General features: G+C 42.9%; 1 protein-coding gene across 24 annotated transcripts in view; it reads left to right on the top strand.

Moving 5' to 3' along the window:
• DTNB (dystrobrevin beta) overlaps window positions 1-17905 on the top strand; it is a 389020-nt gene that overhangs the window by 81135 nt on the left and 289980 nt on the right. For all 24 annotated transcript variants that reach the window (XR_012157855.1, XR_012157851.1, XR_012157853.1 and 21 more), the window contains one exon: window positions 9865-10019. Coding sequence is in view for 6 of the 24 variants with exons in the window: in XM_073335462.1 (XP_073191563.1) it covers window positions 9865-10019 (155 nt within the window). In the remaining 18 variants the exon portion in view is untranslated. The remainder of the gene's footprint in view (window positions 1-9864; window positions 10020-17905) is intronic.

Genomic DNA, 17905 nt, shown 5'->3' with positions numbered 1-17905 from the left:
ATGGAAAGCTGCTAGCACAGGTTGGCACTTGGTCTGGATGAAGAGTAGACTTTTGAACTTTCTTAGTACGTTAAGATTTAATAGGTTTTTTCCACTGTATGGAGTGGAATACAATGTTTTGGGTTCATTTCAATTTTAAAATATCAGAATATCAGTACATGCGATATAACAATAGTTACATTTACAATTGCAAAATATCTTGTAGCAGCATAAAAAAATTAAAATACCAGCTGATATGAAACAGATGCTTTTTTTATTTGGAAAGTAAGATTATGAGGCCTCAACTGGAGTATTGTGTCCTGTTCTGGGCACCACATTTCAGGAAAGATGTGGACAAATTGGAGGATATTCAGAGAAGAGCAACAAAAATGATTAAAGATCTAGAAAGCATGACCTATGAGGGAAGATTGAAAAAAATGGGTTTGTTTTATCTGGAGAAGAAAAGACTGAGAGAGGACATGATAACAGTTTTCAAGTATGTAAAAGGTTACAAGGAGAAGGGAGAAATTTTTTTTCTTCTTAACCTCTGAAGCTAGGACAAGAAGCAATCCACTTAAATTGCAGCAAGGGCAGTTTAGGTTGGACATTAGGAAAATCTTCCTAACTCTCAGAGTGGTTAAGCACTGGAATAAATTGCCCATTGGAGTTTTTTAAGAGCAGGTTAGACAAACAATTGTAAGGAATGGTCTAGCTAATATGTTGTCCTACCATGAGTGCAGGAGACTGGACTAGATAACCTCTCGAGGTCCCTTCCAGTCCTATGATTCTATGTGGTACATTTTAGTTTGGTCATTAATGAATGGAAGTTGTGGCCTTGCTAGTGTATCTTTGTTATTTATCGGTGTAGGTAATTAATCTTTAGTTATTTTTAATAAGAGAGTTATATAAAGGAATGTGTGATGGGTTTCAGATTTTGATTTTTTTTGTGGAATACTGGGAATATTATAATAATGGCTGTCAAATTGTAAGTACATTATGTGACAGGGTCGGGTCAGATGGCTACAGGAGAGTGATCTTATTGGGATCCAGGAAGTGGGTTGGCAAAGCCCGCCCACTGCTAAAGGATCTCCCCCCAACCTAAGGGGGGGGGTCCACAAGACCTGGAAAACCAAATAATTATGGGGGACAACTAATGAACAACAGGGTACAGGAGGGTGATAGAAGGCAGAAATATTAACCCTAGGTTAAGTAGGTCCCTTTCCCCTGGGTAAGGTAACAGGGAAGTTTCCAGAACAATCAGGAACTTTCTGGAAACAATTAAGGCAGACAGGCTGATTAGAACACCTGCAGCCAATCAAAAAAACTGCTAGAATCAATTAAGGCAGGCTAATCTGGGCACCTGGGTTTTAAAAATGAGCTCACTTCAGTTTGTGGTGCATGCGAGGAGCTGGGAGCAAGAGGTGCAAGAAGCTGAATGTGAGAAGGTGTACTACTGGAAGATTGAGAAGTACAAGCATTATCAGACATCAGGAGGGAGGTCCTATGGTGAGGATAAAGAAGGTGTTGGGAGGAGGCCATGGGGAAGTAGCCCAGGGAGTTGTAGTTGTCACGCAGCTGTTACAGGAGCCACTGTAGACAGCTGCAATCCACAGGGCCCTGGGCTGGAACCTGGAGTAGAGGGTGGGCCTGGGTTCCCCCCATCCCTCCATCCCCCCAACTCCCTACTTGATACGGGAGGAGTTGAACTGGACTGTGGGTTCCACCCGAGGGGAAGGTCTCTGGCCTGTTCCCCGATCCACTAGGTGGATCAGCAGAGACTGCAGGGATTGTTCTTCTTCCTTTCCCCATGCTGTCCAGTGATGAGGCTGAGTGAACGGCAGATTTGAGCCACGAAAGTGGCCAAACTGAGAGCTGCCGTGAACCTCTGAGGTGAGCAAATCCACCAATAAGTGCAGGACCCACCAAGGCAGAGGAGGAACTCTGTCACAATATTTATAACGTTAGGACAGCTTAAAGTTTTTTTTTAATGTAACTTTTTGGTCTTATGTAGAGTATTCTTGATTGTTTTTCTGTTTTTAAAAAAAGCATAGCTACAGATCTAATTCAGTGTTAATTAACTTTTGCCTGGCTATTGAGTATTAAAATTATTTCTAAGAAGTTTAGAATTTGTATTTGTAGTATCTTTAAAAATATTAAACATATAATATATAATTTCTCCCCATCAAAGCCAACAGCTTCTTCCCTCTCCTTCCCTCCCACAGTCACAAGGGCTCTCTCATTATCTTCCACCCATAACATCACCCAAAACACAAACATCCTACATCTCTGTCCTAGGTTATCTCAATTGTAACCCTTGCATGCCACTTTTTTCGTTCTCTTTGCATCCCATCCCTGGCATCTCTCTACTATATTGAAACACCTGATCACCACCTGCATCTTCCTTTGCTTGCTGAAGCAGATATACGGCATTGGTCTCTCCCATCTCTTGCTCCTACCTTCCTGTATACCTGAAAATTCATCCTGCCCCTACACATCTCCTTATACCAGCATTACATCAGTACTCAAATAAAAGTGCAAAATTTGAACCATACCAGATAATTTCCGGGTTAATTCCTGCCCGGACCACCATTCCCAAATATTCCCTACTTTCATTCAGTTTATCCTTTAGACAGCCCTCTGGTGAAGTTTGTTCATTCCAAGCAATGTACTCTTTAGAACCTGCCAACAGAGCCTCTCACAAACCATGACTTTGGCTTTGTCTTCACTAGGGAAAAAGGTGTGTTCTTAACTCAAGTTAGCTAGCATGAGAGAATATCCTAGTGAAGACCAGGCAGTTTGTACTTTTCACATGAGTTAGCAGGTCAAGATAAATCCTAGGCTCCTGTATAGTCTGCTGAAATTACAAACTCAACCTGCTGAAATTAGAAACTGCCTGGTCTTCACTAGGATTGTACCTCATGCTCACTAACTTCAGTTAAAAACACATCTTTTTTCCTAGTGAAGATGCACCTTGTTGGGTTATGAGGTCCTATTCCCCTTCTCTGTCCTCCAAAATGTCTGTGAGGTAAAGATTAGATTTCCCGCATACCTACCTGCAACTCAGTGATTATGCGAATTTCAGCCTCAAGGCAATTCTCTTCACTGCATCACATCCCACTATTTCCCTACCTTATTTTTTGGTTTTACTGGCTCCTCTACTGACTGGATCTTTAAGTGGAGCATCAGTGCCAAACTGTGTTTGGGTTACTAAGTTTTGCTTGTTTAAATGTTGTGGTTTTCAATTTAATTTTTTGTCCTGATAGTATTTTACCAGCTTCCTCACAGGATTTTTGATACAGTTTAGGCCTCAACATCTGCTTTGTAAAAAGGTAATGTTGACTATGCCTCCTGTCATGAATCTACTGGTGGTTCAATACCCCAGCCTTCCTGTGGTCCCTTTCAGAGCATCAGTATTCACCAGACCTTAGGTTTAGCTTTATACAAAGGCGAGCCATGCATCCCCATGACTAAGAGACTGGACCGCCAAGCTATAGTATCACCGGTTCTCACTGTGTGCTCTACAGTGAGTGGAAATGAGTTCAGACTCCTGTTAGACTTTACCCCTCCAAGAAGCAGTGCAACGAATAAGTATTTGCAGTGATGCAAGGCAGGCTTTTCAAAACAAACCAGCATTTATTAGTACTTCTGGGGGAATTCTACACCAAAAATTTAAAAATTCTGTAAATTTTATTTGTCAAAATAACATTATATAATCATGACCATTTTAATTATTTTGGTAATTTATTTCAAAATACCTGTCAGCAAGTATGTCTAACAATACAAACACACACAAAAATTCCCCCAAGGAGTAGAGAATTAAAGAAACCCCTAGGACAACCCAGTTCCTGCTTCTCTGCCCCTTCCTTCCTCAGAGCCCAGATGCGGGGCCAGGCACTCACACCCCTTCCACACTCACCCCACCCCGAGCCCAGCAATGCCCACCCACACAGACCACCTCTCACCTCCTCCCATCTAGAGCCCAGGTGTGGGGCCTCCCCTGGCCCAGATACTCTCATCCCCTCTCCTCCAGAGCTCAGTTGTGCCCCCCTCACCTCTGGACCAGACAGTCACAGATCCTATCCTCCTAGATCCCAGGGATCCAAAGGGAGAAACAGCCTGATGCTGGGTCCCGGCTTGCACAGATTTTCCTGTGTGCTGCCGCCTCCTTCCTTCAGGGCCTGCTGGGAATTGCAGGTCCTGGAAACCCTGCAGTTCCCTCCCCCTTCCCCCAGCAGAGTCTTTTATTTGCAAGCTGGGCTCTGCAGGGTCCATCATTCCCTAGTGGCAACCAGCATCTTTGTAGCCCATTTCTGTGGGGGGGAAAAAAGGAAATTCTGTGCATCCAACACTAATTTCTGCAAAATTCTTTATTGTGCAGTGGCACAGAATCCCCCCCGGAGTATATTAGTCAGCTGACATACAGTATTTAAGAGCCGAGGTTAGAATGGTAAAGCAAAGCTTAATTCATGAGCAACTTCCCTTACTTTCCATGGTTTGATGAAGCTGGTCTTAGTCTCTGTTCCTTTCTGACCCTGTTGTGTGTCTGTCTGTCAGCAACAGCAAACTTAAAACCCAGTTTCTTCACACTAGTCCCAGCTGCTGGGGATTTTCCTCTTTGCTTTCCTGACAGAGAGTTGGAGGAAATAACTTATTCTTGGCTGGCAGTCGTTAGGAATTAATGTCCAGTTGTTAGGTCTTCTGTTGTTTCTTTTGAGCACTCCATTCATATGTGGATAGTAGAGCTGGTTGGAAATTTCCAGCTAAACTTAACTACATCAGAAAAATGCAGATGGGGTAGAACAAAATATTTCACCTAATTTATTACAGATTACCCTCAATGGTCAAAATTCATGCCTTATTTCCTGTCTGAATTTGTCTAGCTTCAACTTCCTGCCATTGGACTTTATGTACCTTTGTCTCCTAGACTGAAGAGCCTATTATCAAATATTTGTTCCCCATGTAGATACTTATAGGCTGTGATCAAGTCACCCCTTAATCTTCTCTTTGTTAAATTAAATAGACAGAGCTCCTCAAGTGTATCACTAAAAGCCATATTTTGTAATCCTTTAATAATTCTTGTGGTTCTTCTCTGAACCCTCCCCAGTTTATCAGCATCCGATTTGAAATGTGAACACCAGAACTGGGATATAATATTCCAGCAGTGGTCACACTAGTGCCAAATACAGAAGTAAAATAACTGACGCTGTCAATTAATCGCAGTTAATTCAAATGGTTAACTCAAAACAAATTAACTCAAAATTAATAGTGATTAATTGCTGTTTTAATCGCACTCTCAAACAATAATAGAATACCAATTTAAATTTATTCTAAATATTTTTGGATCTTTTTCTACATTATCAAATATATTGCTTTCAGTTACAACACAGAATACAAAGTGTACAGTGGTCACTTTATATTCTTTTTATTACAAATAGTTGCAATGCAAAAAAAAAATATTTTTCAATTCATCTCATGCAAGTACTGTAGTGCAATTTCTTTCTTGTGAAAGTGCAACTTATAAATGTAGATTTTTTTGGTGTGTTACATAACTGTGCTAAAAAGCAAAACAATATAAAACTTTAGCGCCTATACGTCCACTCAGTCCTACTTCTTGTTGAGCTAATCGCTAAGACAAATAAGTTTGTTTACATTTATGGGAGATAATACTGCCTGCTTCTTATTTACAATGTCACCTGAAAGTGAGAACAGGCATTCACAGGGGACTTTTGTAGCCAGAGTTGCAAGCTATTTATGTGCCAGATATGCTAAATATTCCCAAGCCCCTTCATGCTTTAGTCACCATTTCAGAGGACATGCTTCCATGCTGATGACGCTCATTAAAAATAATGTGTTAATTAAATTTGTGATTGAACTACTTGGGGGAGAATTGTATGTCTCCTGCTCTGTGTTTTTTGTCCACATTCTGCCATATATTTCATGTTATGGCAGTCTTGGATGACGATTCAGCATGTTGTTCGATTTAAGAAAACTTTCATTGCAGATTTGAAAGAGTGCAAAGAAGATACAAATGTGAGATTTCTAAAGATAAATATAGTACTCGGCGCAAGGTTTAAGAATCTGTAATGCCTTCCAAAATATGAGAGGGATGAGGTGTGAAACATGCTGTCAGAAGTGTTAAGAGCAACACTCAGATGCAGAAACTACAGAACCTGAACCACCAAAAAAGTAAATCAACTTTCTGTTGGTGGCATCTGACTCAGATGATGAAAATGAATGTGCATCAGTCTGCAATTCTTTGGATCGTTATCAGGCAGAACCTGTCATCAGCATGGAAGCATGTCCTCTAGAATGCTGGTCGAAGCATGAAGAGGCAGACAAATGTTTAGCATATCTGGCAGGTAAATACGTTGCAATGCCGGCTACAACACTGCCATATGAATACTTGTTCTCACTTTCAAATAAGAAGTGGGCAGCATTACCTCCCATAAATGTAAACAAACTTGTTTGTCTTAGCGATTGGATGAACAAGAAGTAGGACTGAGTGGACGTGAGGAGAGGCGCTAAAGATTTATATTGTTTTGTTTTTGAGCACAGTTATGTAACAAAAAATAATTTTACATTTGTAAGTTGCAGTTTCACAGTAAAGAGATTGTAGTACAGCACCTGTATGAGGTGAATTGAAAAATACTATTTCTTTTGTGTATCTTTTTTACAGCGCAAATATTTGTAATAAAAAAATATATAGTGAGCATTGTACATTTTGTATTCTGTGTGGTCATTGAAATCAATATATCTGAAAATGTGGAAAACATCCAAAATATTTGTAATAAATAGTATCTATTATTGTTAGTGCGATTAAAACTGCAATGAATCACAATTCATTTTTTTAATCCTTTGACAACCCTAAAAATAACTTTTCTACTCATACTCAAGATCCCCCTGTTTACTCATCCAAGGATCAAATTAGCCTTTTTGGCCACAGTGGTGCAGTGAGAGCTCAGATTCAGGTGATTATCTACCATGATCCACAAATCTTTTTCAGAGCCTTCCCTGAAGGCAGCTGGGAAGCTGAAAAATTCTGTTTTAAGTTCTCCTGAAACAATTTTCCTTAAAATCCCTTTCCTTGAAAATGTTCACATTTTTGATATTCCTCCCTGCTCCAGGATGAAACTTTTTTTGTTAAAATGCAAAAAATTTTGTAGAAAGGGTTTATTTCCCCCTTGTCAGCCAGCTCTGTGCAATTCTTGATTGTTTATTGTTACCAATCTTAACATGCTTATGTGCCTGGACCTAGAGAAAGAGGGGTTAACTCCTTCACACCCAGTGGGTATGAATACAAAGCGAATAGGTTAATTGAGTCATAGATATTGTTAATAAAAATATCAGTACTGTTCCTACATTCTCCATGTCAGATGTTGCGCTGCGTGCATGCGTTCTTTCTGCATGCTGCAGCGACTCTGGCCAGATAGCCTATACAGCAGGCTCCAATCGAACTGCCCAATAAGACCACAAGACCCGTTCTAATAGTGAAGGAAATCGGTCAGGTTTATTGCTGACAAAGAATGGCCTTGGTTTCCCAGATCAATTTCAGCTTAATAAGTCGCAGGACTTTCCACTACCCCGTAAGGACGAAGGGTTAAAATGAGGTATCCCATCATTTATAGACTGAGACAAACAATCAGGGATAAACAACTTAAGTATCACCTTACATGTTTCATGACATGTTTGTTACCTCCCCTTGTACTTTCCTCCTGATTAGACAAAGCATCTCTATTAGAATCATAGAAAATTAGGGTTGGAAGAGACCTCAGAAGATCATCTAGTCCAATCCCCTGCTCAAAGCAGAACCAACTCCAACTAAATCATCCCAGCCAGGACTTTGTCAAGCTGGGCCTTATAAACCGCTAAGGATGGAGATTCCACCACTTCCCTAGGTAACCCATTCCAGGGCTTCCCCACTCTCCTAGTGAAATAGTTTTTCTTAATATCCAATCTAGACCTCCCCCATTGCAACTTGAGACCATTGCTCCTTGTTCTGTCATCTGTGACTGCTGAGAACAGCCAAGATCCATCCTCTTTGGAACCCCCCTTCAGGTAGTTGAAGGCTGCTATCAGATCCCTCCCTCACTCTTCTCTTTTGCACACTAAATAAGCCCAGTTCCCTCAGCTTCTCCTCATGTGCCCCAGCCTCCTAATAATTTTCGTTGCCCTCCGCTGGACTCTCTTCCAGTTTGTCCACATCCTTTCTATAGTGGGAGCCCAAAACTGGACACAATACTCCAGATGTAGCCTCACCAGTGCCAAATAGAGGGGAATAATCACTTCCCCGGATCTGCTGGTAATGCTCCTACTAATGCAGCCCAATATGCCATTAGCCTTCTTGGCAACAAGGGCACACTGTTGACTCATATCCAACTTCTCATCCACTGTAATCCCAGGTCCTTTTCTGCAGAACTGCTGCTTAGCCAGTCGGTCCCCAGCCTGTAGCAGTGCCTGGGATTCTTCCATTATAAGTGCAGGACTCTGCACTTTTCCTTGTTGAACCTCATCTGATTTCTTTTGGGCCAGTCCTCCGATTTGTCTAGGTCACTCTGGACCCTATCCCTACCCTCCAACATATCTACCTCCCCCCCAGCTTAGTGTCTTCCGCGAACTTGCTGAGGGTGCAATCCATCCCATCATCGAGATCATTAATGAAGATGTTGAACAAAGTTGGCCCCAGGGCAGACCCCTGGGTCACTCTACTTGATACCAGTTGCCAACTAGACATTGAGCCGTTGATCACTACCCATTGAGCATGACAATCTAGCTAGCTTTCTATCCACCTTATAGTCCATTTATCCAAGCCATACTTCTTTAACTTGCTGGCAAGAATACTGTGGGAGACCATATCAAAAGCTTTGCTAAAGTCAAGGTATATCACATCCACCGCTTTTCCCATATCCACAGAACCAATTATCTCATCATAGAAGGCAATCAGGTTGGTCAGGCATGACTTGCCCTTGGTGAATCCATGTTGACTGTTCCTGATCACCTTCCTTTCCTCCAAGTCATAGAATCATATCAGGGTTGGAAGGGTCATCTAGTCCAACCTCCTGCTCAAAGCAGAACCAATCCCCAACTAAATCATCCCAGCCAGGGCTTTGTCAAGCCTGATCTTAAAAAAGAGCTTCAAAATGGATTCCTTGAGGACCTGCTCCATGATTTTTCCAGGGACTGAGGTGAGGCTGTAGTTCCCCGGATTCTCCTTCGTCCCTTTTTAAAAACTGGGCACTATATTTGCCTTTTTCCAATCATCCGGGACCTCCCCCCATCGCCACAAGTTTTCAAAGATAATGGCCAGTGGCTCTGCCAATTCATCACTTTTGTCAAACCATCTTATCGTGTGCGAGGTTGGAGTGTGCTTGTGCTGGGCTGCTGGAATGTGTTTACGTCATCCAGGGTGTTTAGCCATGCCAGCAACACTGGTGCTGAGTTCATGTTCTGCATGCTGACTTGCAGGCAAGCGTCTCCTCTTGACAGGGCCTGACCATTCCTTATAGCATAATTTTTGCTGACTTTGATTCAGGCCTTTCACCAGGACCATGCTTCAGGCTCTCTCTTTCTACTACACTCCACACATCCCAAATTCACCTGTCTTGCCTTCAACATATTAGGCTTTGAGATTTTTGGTACATTGGAAAAATATATTGTATAGGAATGTGGGGAGAGAACCTGGAGGATATATAATAAATGAAGTGCATTCATGTTCAGTTTTATATTGTATCTTTGAAAGAAGTAATATAAAATGGGTGTTCCTGGTAAACAAGTAGAAATAGATTGCATAACTAAAAAAAAAAAAACTTTTGTGGTGGAAAGCATAATACATTTTTCAGTAAACTTATATTTACTCTAAGGTTTTACTTTATTTTGTTCTTCTTATAGATATTTTCTCCCAAATGTCAGATTCCAATGGATTGATGATATTTACAAAGTTTGATCAGTTTTTGAGAGAAGTTTTAAAACTTCCAACAGCTGTATTTGAAGGGCCTTCTTTTGGATACACAGAACATTCCGTACGGACATGTTTCCCACAACAAGTAAGAGTTAACAAAATGTGATTGTATATTGCATGTTGAAATAGTGCAGCCTTCTAAAATCCAGCGGCTTCGTCTGTTACGGTTTGTGTGCACATTCTGTTTCAGATTGTGTGCCGTGTACACCAAACCCTTCTAAGAGGGTCTGAGTAAATGATAGCAGAGTGCTAACTCCACTGTAGTTAAGGCTGAAATCAGATTTCTGTTTAAAGCTTAGCAGTAAATGCTCTAAAATCATCATGGTTACTTGGGTTGCTTTTAAATTTGATGCATCTCTCGGGGGAGTGGGGTTCGGTTACTGATCCAAAATTGGGGCCATTTGAACAATGGGTTCACCTTCGACTGTTGGCCCTATTGGTGCTCATGTTCCTTTGATCAGAGACTTTCAGTAGCCCTGCCCACTCAGTTTGTGCATGCACCCTATCTGTCCTTGTGCCCCTCATAGCAAGGGTACATAGGGCAGTGTTGGGTGAAGAGCCCTCAGTTCCTTTCTCAGTAGAAGGGCTGGACTCCAGTACAGCGTTTCAAACAGCAGAGGCACAGGGTATGTAGTGTAGCAGGCATCAGTCCGGTGCGAGCCTAGATGGGAGAGGGGCCGGAGTGCAAGCTGACGCAGACTTTTATTTCCAAGGAGTCAGCGTGCAGGTGCCAGAGCAACGGTCCGGACTGCTCCAGCCGTGCTATCCCCCGGCCAAAAGACAGCAACTGGCATCTCCATAGGGAGGTGTACCCCCACAGTTTGAGAACCTCTGTGTCAGACCTATTGTTTTAGGCTGTATTTATCTCCATGGGGTGTTCTCATTCACTTGAGACAATCACACTGAGATGAATGGGCTGCTTCACACCTCTCAGAGCCTGTTATGCTTTCAGGATTGATGGGGATCTGGATATGGTAAGGCGGTTACTGATGATTAATTTCATGCTGTATTACAGAGGAAGACCAACTCTTCCACAATTAAGATTGAGAAAACATTTCTATTTAAAGGATGATTTTTCTAAATTCCAATACCTGTATGGGTCTGAGATTGTCTTGAAATTTGTGTGCTTTATGAGAGTGGGAGTTAGGATTAGTGAGCCAAATTTGGGGTTATTTGAGCAAGAGGTTTCTGAGATACAGACCCCGGGGGGGGGGGGGGAGCTTATGAAATTCAGCGTCTACCAGTGTTTTTATTTTTTGTTTCACACCAGGCTTCTAAAATGCTAATGACTTAATGGGATGGGAAGGGCAGGGTGAGCTGGAGGCGGTGGCGGGAGGGCTGTATGTTGTAGGGAATAGTTGGGAGACGGGGTGAGGAGAGAGAAACACCAGTCTTCTTTTGGATGCTTTAAGTTACTGTAACTACCCGTGTAATAAAACTGTCAAGTTTTTGGAACATAGACTATGTCTGAGATTTCTCTCATCAACTCTGTTAGCAACTAAACACTGCAGATATTTCAAAGCACAACCATTATCCTCTTCCCACTGCAAAAAAGAGTACAGGGGGCAGGAGGGCACTTTGGAATCACAGAGCAATGGAGTAGCTTAGAGGAGCGAACAGTAGACTGGGACTTAGAAAACCTGGGCTCTGTTCTCAGCTCTGCCACTGGAGTGCTGGGTCACTTTGGCCGGGTCACTTCACCTCTGTGTGCCTCAGTTTCCCTATCCATAAGGGAGAATAACGATATTTCCCTTCTTGAGATCTACTGATGAAAAGTGCAATGTAAAAACTAGTTATTATCAAATACCTATTCTCAGGAGCATCTGAACTACACATACATGATAATTACAACTGCCTCAGTGACCCCTAATGTCTACCAACAACTTTTCTTTCTGCTAGAAACACTAGGAAATTAAATGGCAAAAACTTTGTTAATGCAGTTTTAAAGTTGCCTAGATACAGCTTATGCCTTTCCAGAATGTCAATTTCAGCAAAACTCAAATTTATGAAAACCAGGAAATACAGAATTAAGATACACACCCGCGCAACCTAACTATGCCCTCTTTGAGTGGTGCCCATTACAGCGCATACTCTCTCTGCCTTTGCCCTGTATTGAACAAGAGCTCTCACACTTAAACTCTCACACTTAGCTTACTCCACAGAAAGAATAGTGTAGCTACTACATTTTACAATTCCTTCAACCTTCTTATGACCCCTTCACCCTTCCGCACACAGTACCATCAAACACTCTACTTTCACTTACCCTTCCTTAAACTCACAACCCACACTCATCTCCCACCTAACTGCTGACAATCCCCATGGCAGGAAAATCCCTGTGCCCTGTCAGTGACACAGCTTATACAACACAGTGATGAAATGAGGCATACCGGATCTCCCAAAGCACACATGCAGTTCTTTCATTTGATACACACACACACACACACAGGGTCAGGGAGAGCTCATCCCTTGACTCCTAGGCTACAGCCCTCCCCAGAGATCATGATCACAGCTCTACTTATTCCTTCACCATTCAATAAAGCTACAGCTAACACAGTGAAGGCAGCTGGAGTTTACGCAGATGATTCCCAGTGGCTATTGCCAGCTCCAGGGAGGCAGAGGTAAGGTTACATAGCTGTGTACCTTAACTCTGTATTTCCTGGTTTTCATAAATTTGAGTTTTGCTGAAATTGACATTCTGGAAGGACAAGAGCTACCACGGGGCAACCTTAATTCTGCACTAATTAAGTTTTTTGCAATTTAATAAAAATAATGGGCACTGTCTTTACTGAGGCAAAAAGGGGACTTGGCACAATTCTAGTGCCAGATTAAATTCACTGCTTCAGAAAGAAGGCTTATGCATAGTTTGATCAAAGACATTTTTGTGATAAGAGTGTGACACTTTTGGGGGGTTTGCAAGTCACCTACTTACTCCCCTGCCTCCAGCGTGAGGGAGTTTCTTGTGGTAGCTGGATGTCAATTCTGTGCTCCTGCTAGCCCTTCAGCCACTCAAGCACACTCCCCAAGGCTCTATCAGCCCGTACTTTGCCTTGCAGGTTAAGAATAGGGGCACCCCAACTCCAGAGCCACTCCAAAGCATTCCCTGTAGCATCTGGTCCCTGTCGCTGGACATTCACAGTAATTACCAGGTTCACTACTCCCAAGGGAATAGGGTACACACGCGCACACACCCACCCACCCACCTTGTTTGATTCAACTAAGCATCAGCTCCAATATAACACCACAGAACTGTAATCTATAGTAAAATCAAATGGAAGTTTATTAACTAAGGGAAACACTAAAACATAGTGAGCACAGGTAATAAGAATAACAGGTAACATATATAACAAAAGTATAACACACTTAACTTTAACATGCATAGGAAAGATAGGAAGTATGGCAAGAGACCACCCTCACTTAACCAGGAGATCTTCAGTGATCTAAAAATCAAAAAAGAGTCCTACAGAAAGTGGAAACTAGGTCAGATTACAAAGGATGAATATAAACAACACAAGTATGTAGGGACAAAATTAGAGAGGCCAAGGCACAAAACTAGATCAAACTGACTAGAGACATAAAGGGTTACAACAAAACATTCTACAAATACATTAGAAGCAAGAGGAAGACCAAGGATGGGGTAGGACCGTTACTTAACGAAGGGGGAAAACAGTAACAGAAAATGTGGAAATGGCAGAGGTGCTTTATGACTTCTTTCTTTTGGTTTTCATCAAGAAGGTTGACGGTGATTGGATGTCTAACAAAATGAATACCAGTGAAAATAAGGTAGGATCAGAAGAGGCTAAAATAGGAAAAGAACAAGTTAAAAATTACTTGGATAAATTAGATGTCTTCAAGTCATCAGGGCCTGATGAAATGCATCCTAGAATATTTAAGGAGCTCACTGAGGAGATATCTGAGCCATTAACGATTATTTTTGAAAAGTCAAGGAAGACGGGAGAGATTCCAGAAGACTGGAAAAGGGCAAATGTAGTGCCCATCTATAAAAAGGGAGACAAGGACAACCCAGGGAATTACAGACCAGCCAACTTAACTTCTGTACCCAAAGATAATGGAGCAAATAATTAAGCAACCAATTTGCAAATACCTAGAAGATAATGTGATAAGTAGCAGTCAGCATGGATTTGTCAAGAACGAATCGTGTCAAACCAACCTGATAGCTTTCTTTGACAGGGTAACAAGACTTGTGGATGGGGGGCGAGGGGGAAGCGGTAGATGTGGTATATCTTGACTTTAGTAAAGCTTTTGATACTGTCTCACATGACCTTCTCATAAACAAACTAGGGAAATGGAACCTAGATGGAGCTACTATAAGGTAGGTGCAAAACTGGTTGGAAAACCGTTCCCAGAGAGTAGTTATCAGTGATTCACAGTCCTGCTGGAAGGACATGATGAGTGGGGTCCCGCAGGGATCAGTTTTGAGTCTTGTTCTGTTCAATATATTCATCAATGATTTAGATAATGGCATAGAGAGTACACTTATGAAGTTTGCGGACAATACCAAGCTGGGAGGGTTGCAAGTGCTTTGGAGATTAGGATTAAAATTCAAAATGCTCTGGACAAACTGGAGAAATTGTCTGAAGTAAATAGGGTGAAATTCAAACCAGTTGCACACATACCAAATGGGAAATGACTGCCAATGAAGGAGTACTGCAGAAAGGGATCTGGGGGTCATAGTGGACCACAAGCTAAATATGAGTGAATGGTGTAACACTGTTGCAAAAAAAGCGAATATCGTTCTGGGATGTATTAGTAGGAGTGTTGTAAGCAAGACACAAGGGTTTGGGGTGTAGGAGTTGGCTCTGGCCTGGGGCTGAGGGGTATAGGGTGCAGGAAGGGGCTGGGACAGGGGGTTGGTGTGTGGGATGCAGGATGCTCTACTCTGTGCTGATTAGGATGCAGGATGCTCTACTCTGCGCTGATTAGGCCTCAGCTGGAGTATTGTGTCCAGTTCTGGGCGCCACGTTTCAGGAAAGAAGGGGACAAATCTGAGAGAGTCCAGAGAAGAGTGACAAAAATGATTCAAGGTCTAGAAAACATGATCTATGAGGGAAGACTGAAAAAAATGGGTTTGTTTAGTCTGGAGAAGAGAAGACTGAGAGGGGACATAACAGTTTTTAAGTACGTAAAAGGTTGTTATGAGGAGAAGGGAGAAAAATTGTTTTTCTTAACCTCTGAGGATAGAGGTTAAACCAGCTTGGCTTAATGGTGAAATCCTAGCGGATCTTAAACATAAAAAAGAAGCTTACAAGAAGTGTAAGGTTGGACATATGACCAGGGAAGAGTATAAAAATATTGCTCGGGCATGTAGGAATGATATCAGGAGGGCCAAATCGCACCTGGAGCTGCAGCTAGCCAGAGATGTCAAGAGTAACAAGAAGGGTTTCTTCAGGTATGTTGGCAACAAGAAGAAAGCCAAGGAAAGTGTGGGCCCCTTAATGAATGAGGGAGGCAACCTAGTGACAGAGGATGTGGAAAAAGCTAATGTACTCAATGCTTTTTTTGCCTCTGTCTTCACTAACAAGGTTAGCTCCCAGACTGCTGCGCTGGGCATCACAAAATGGGGAAGAGATGGCCAGCCCTCTGTGGAGATAGAGGTGGTTAGGGACTATTTAGAAAAGCTGGACGTGCACAAGTCCATGGGGCCGGACGAGTTGCATCCGAGAGTGCTGAAGGAATTGGCGGCTGTGATTGCAGAGCCATTGGCCATTATCTTTGAAAACTCGTGGCGAACCGGGGAAGTCCCGGATGACTGGAAAAAGGCTAATGTAGTGCCAATCTTTAAAAAAGGGAAGAAGGAGGATCCTGGGAACTACAGGCCAGTCAGCCTCACCTCAGTCCCTGGAAAAATCATGGAGCAGGTCCTCAAAGAATCAATCCTGATGCACTTGCATGAGAGGAAAGTGATCAGAAACAGCCAGCATGGATTCACCAAGGAAAGGTCATGCCTGACTAATCTAATCGCCTTTTATGATGAGATTACTGGTTCTGTGGATGAAGGGAAAGCAGTGGATCTATTGTTTCTTGACTTTAGCAAAGCTTTTGACACGGTCTCCCACAGTATTCTTGTCAGCAAGTTAAGGAAGTATGGGCTGGATGAATGCACTACAAGGTGGGTAGAAAGCTGGCTAGATTGTCGGGCTCAACGGGTAGTGATCAATGGCTCCATGTCTAGTTGGCAGCCGGTATCAAGTAGAGTGCCCCAAGGGTCGGTCCTGGGTCCGGTTTTGTTCAATATCTTCATAAATGATCTGGAGGATGGTGTGGATTGCACTCTCAGCAAATTTGCGGATGATACTAAACTGGGAGGAGTGGTAGATACGCTGGAGGGGAGGGATAGGATACAGAAGGACCTAGACAAATTGGAGGATTGGGCCAAAAGAAATCTGATGAGGTTCAATAAGGATAAGTGCAGGGTCCTGCACTTAGGATGGAAGAATCCAATGCACCGCTACAGACTAGGGACCGAATGGCTAGGCAGCAGTTCTGCGGGAAAGGACCTAGGGGTGATAGTGGACGAGAAGCTGGATATGAGTCAGCAGTGTGCCCTTGTTATCAAGAAGGCCAATGGCATTTTGGGATGTATAAGTAGGGGCATAGCGAGCAGATCGAGGGACGTGATCGTTCCCCTCTATTCGACATTGGTGAGGCCTCATCTGGAGTACTGTGTCCAGTTTTGGGCCCCACACTACAAGAAGGATGTGGATAAATTGGAGAGAGTCCAGCGAAGGGCAACAAAAATGATTAGGGGACTGGAACACATGAGTTATGAGGAGAGGCTGAGGGAGCTGGGATTGTTTAGCCTGCAGAAGAGAAGAATGAGGGGGGATTTGATAGCTGCTTTCAACTACCTGAAAGGGGGTTCCAAAGAGGATGGCTCTAGACTGTTCTCAATGGTAGCAGATGACAGAACGAAGAGTAATGGTCTCAAGTTGCAGTGGGGGAGGTTTAGATTGGATATTATTGGATGTTTCTTGACTTTAGCAAAGCTTTTGACACAGTCTCCCACAGTATTCTTGTCAGCAAGTTAAGGAAGTATGGGCTGGATGAATGCACTATAAGGTGGGTAGAAAGCTGGCTAGATTGTCGGGCTCAACGGGTAGTGATCAATGGCTCCATGTCTATTTGGCAGCCGGTATCAAGTGGAGTGCCCCAAGGGTCGGTCCTGGGGCTGCTTTCAACTACCTGAAAGGGGGTTCCAAAGAGGATGGCTCTAGACTGTTCTCAATGGTAGCAGATGACAGAACGAGGAGTAATGGTCTCAAGTTGCAGTGGGGGAGGTTTAGATTGGATATTAGGAAAAACTTTTTCACTAAGAGGGTGCTGAAACACTGGAATGCATTACCTAGGGAGGTGGTAGAATCTCCTTCCTTAGAGGTTTTTAAGGTCAGGCTTGACAAAGCCCTGGCTGGGATGATTTAATTGGGAATTGGTCCTGCTTTGAGCAGGGGGTTGGACTAGATGTCCTTCTGGGGTCCCTTCCAACCCTGATATTCTATGATTCTATGATTAGGAAAAACTTTTTCACTAAGAGGATGGTGAAACACTGGAATGCGTTACCTAGGGAGGTGGTAGAATCTCCTTCCTTAGAGGTTTTTAAGGTCAGGCTTGACAAAGCCCTGGCTGGGATGATTTAACTGGGAATTGGTCCTGCTTCGAGCAGGGGGTTGGACTAGATGACCTTCAGGGGTCCCTTCCAACCCTGATATTCTATGATTCTATGATAGGACAAGAAGCAATGGGCTTAAATTGCTGCAAGGGAGGTTTAGGTTGGACATTAGGAAAATCTTCCTACCTATCTGAGTGGTTAAGCACTGGAATAAATTGCCGAGGGAGGTTGTGGAATCTCCATCATTGGAGATTTTTAAGAGCAGGCTAGACAAACACCTGTCAGGAATGGTTTGGATCAGCCCAGTTTCTCGGTCCGCACTGCTTCCCGCAGCTCCCATTGGTCGG

This window comes from Lepidochelys kempii, chromosome 3 (assembly GCF_965140265.1).
Source record: "Lepidochelys kempii isolate rLepKem1 chromosome 3, rLepKem1.hap2, whole genome shotgun sequence".
Lineage (NCBI taxonomy): Eukaryota > Metazoa > Chordata > Testudines > Cheloniidae > Lepidochelys > Lepidochelys kempii.
Note: the sequence above shows the minus strand (reverse complement) of the source record. Positions and strands in the feature narration are given on the sequence as shown.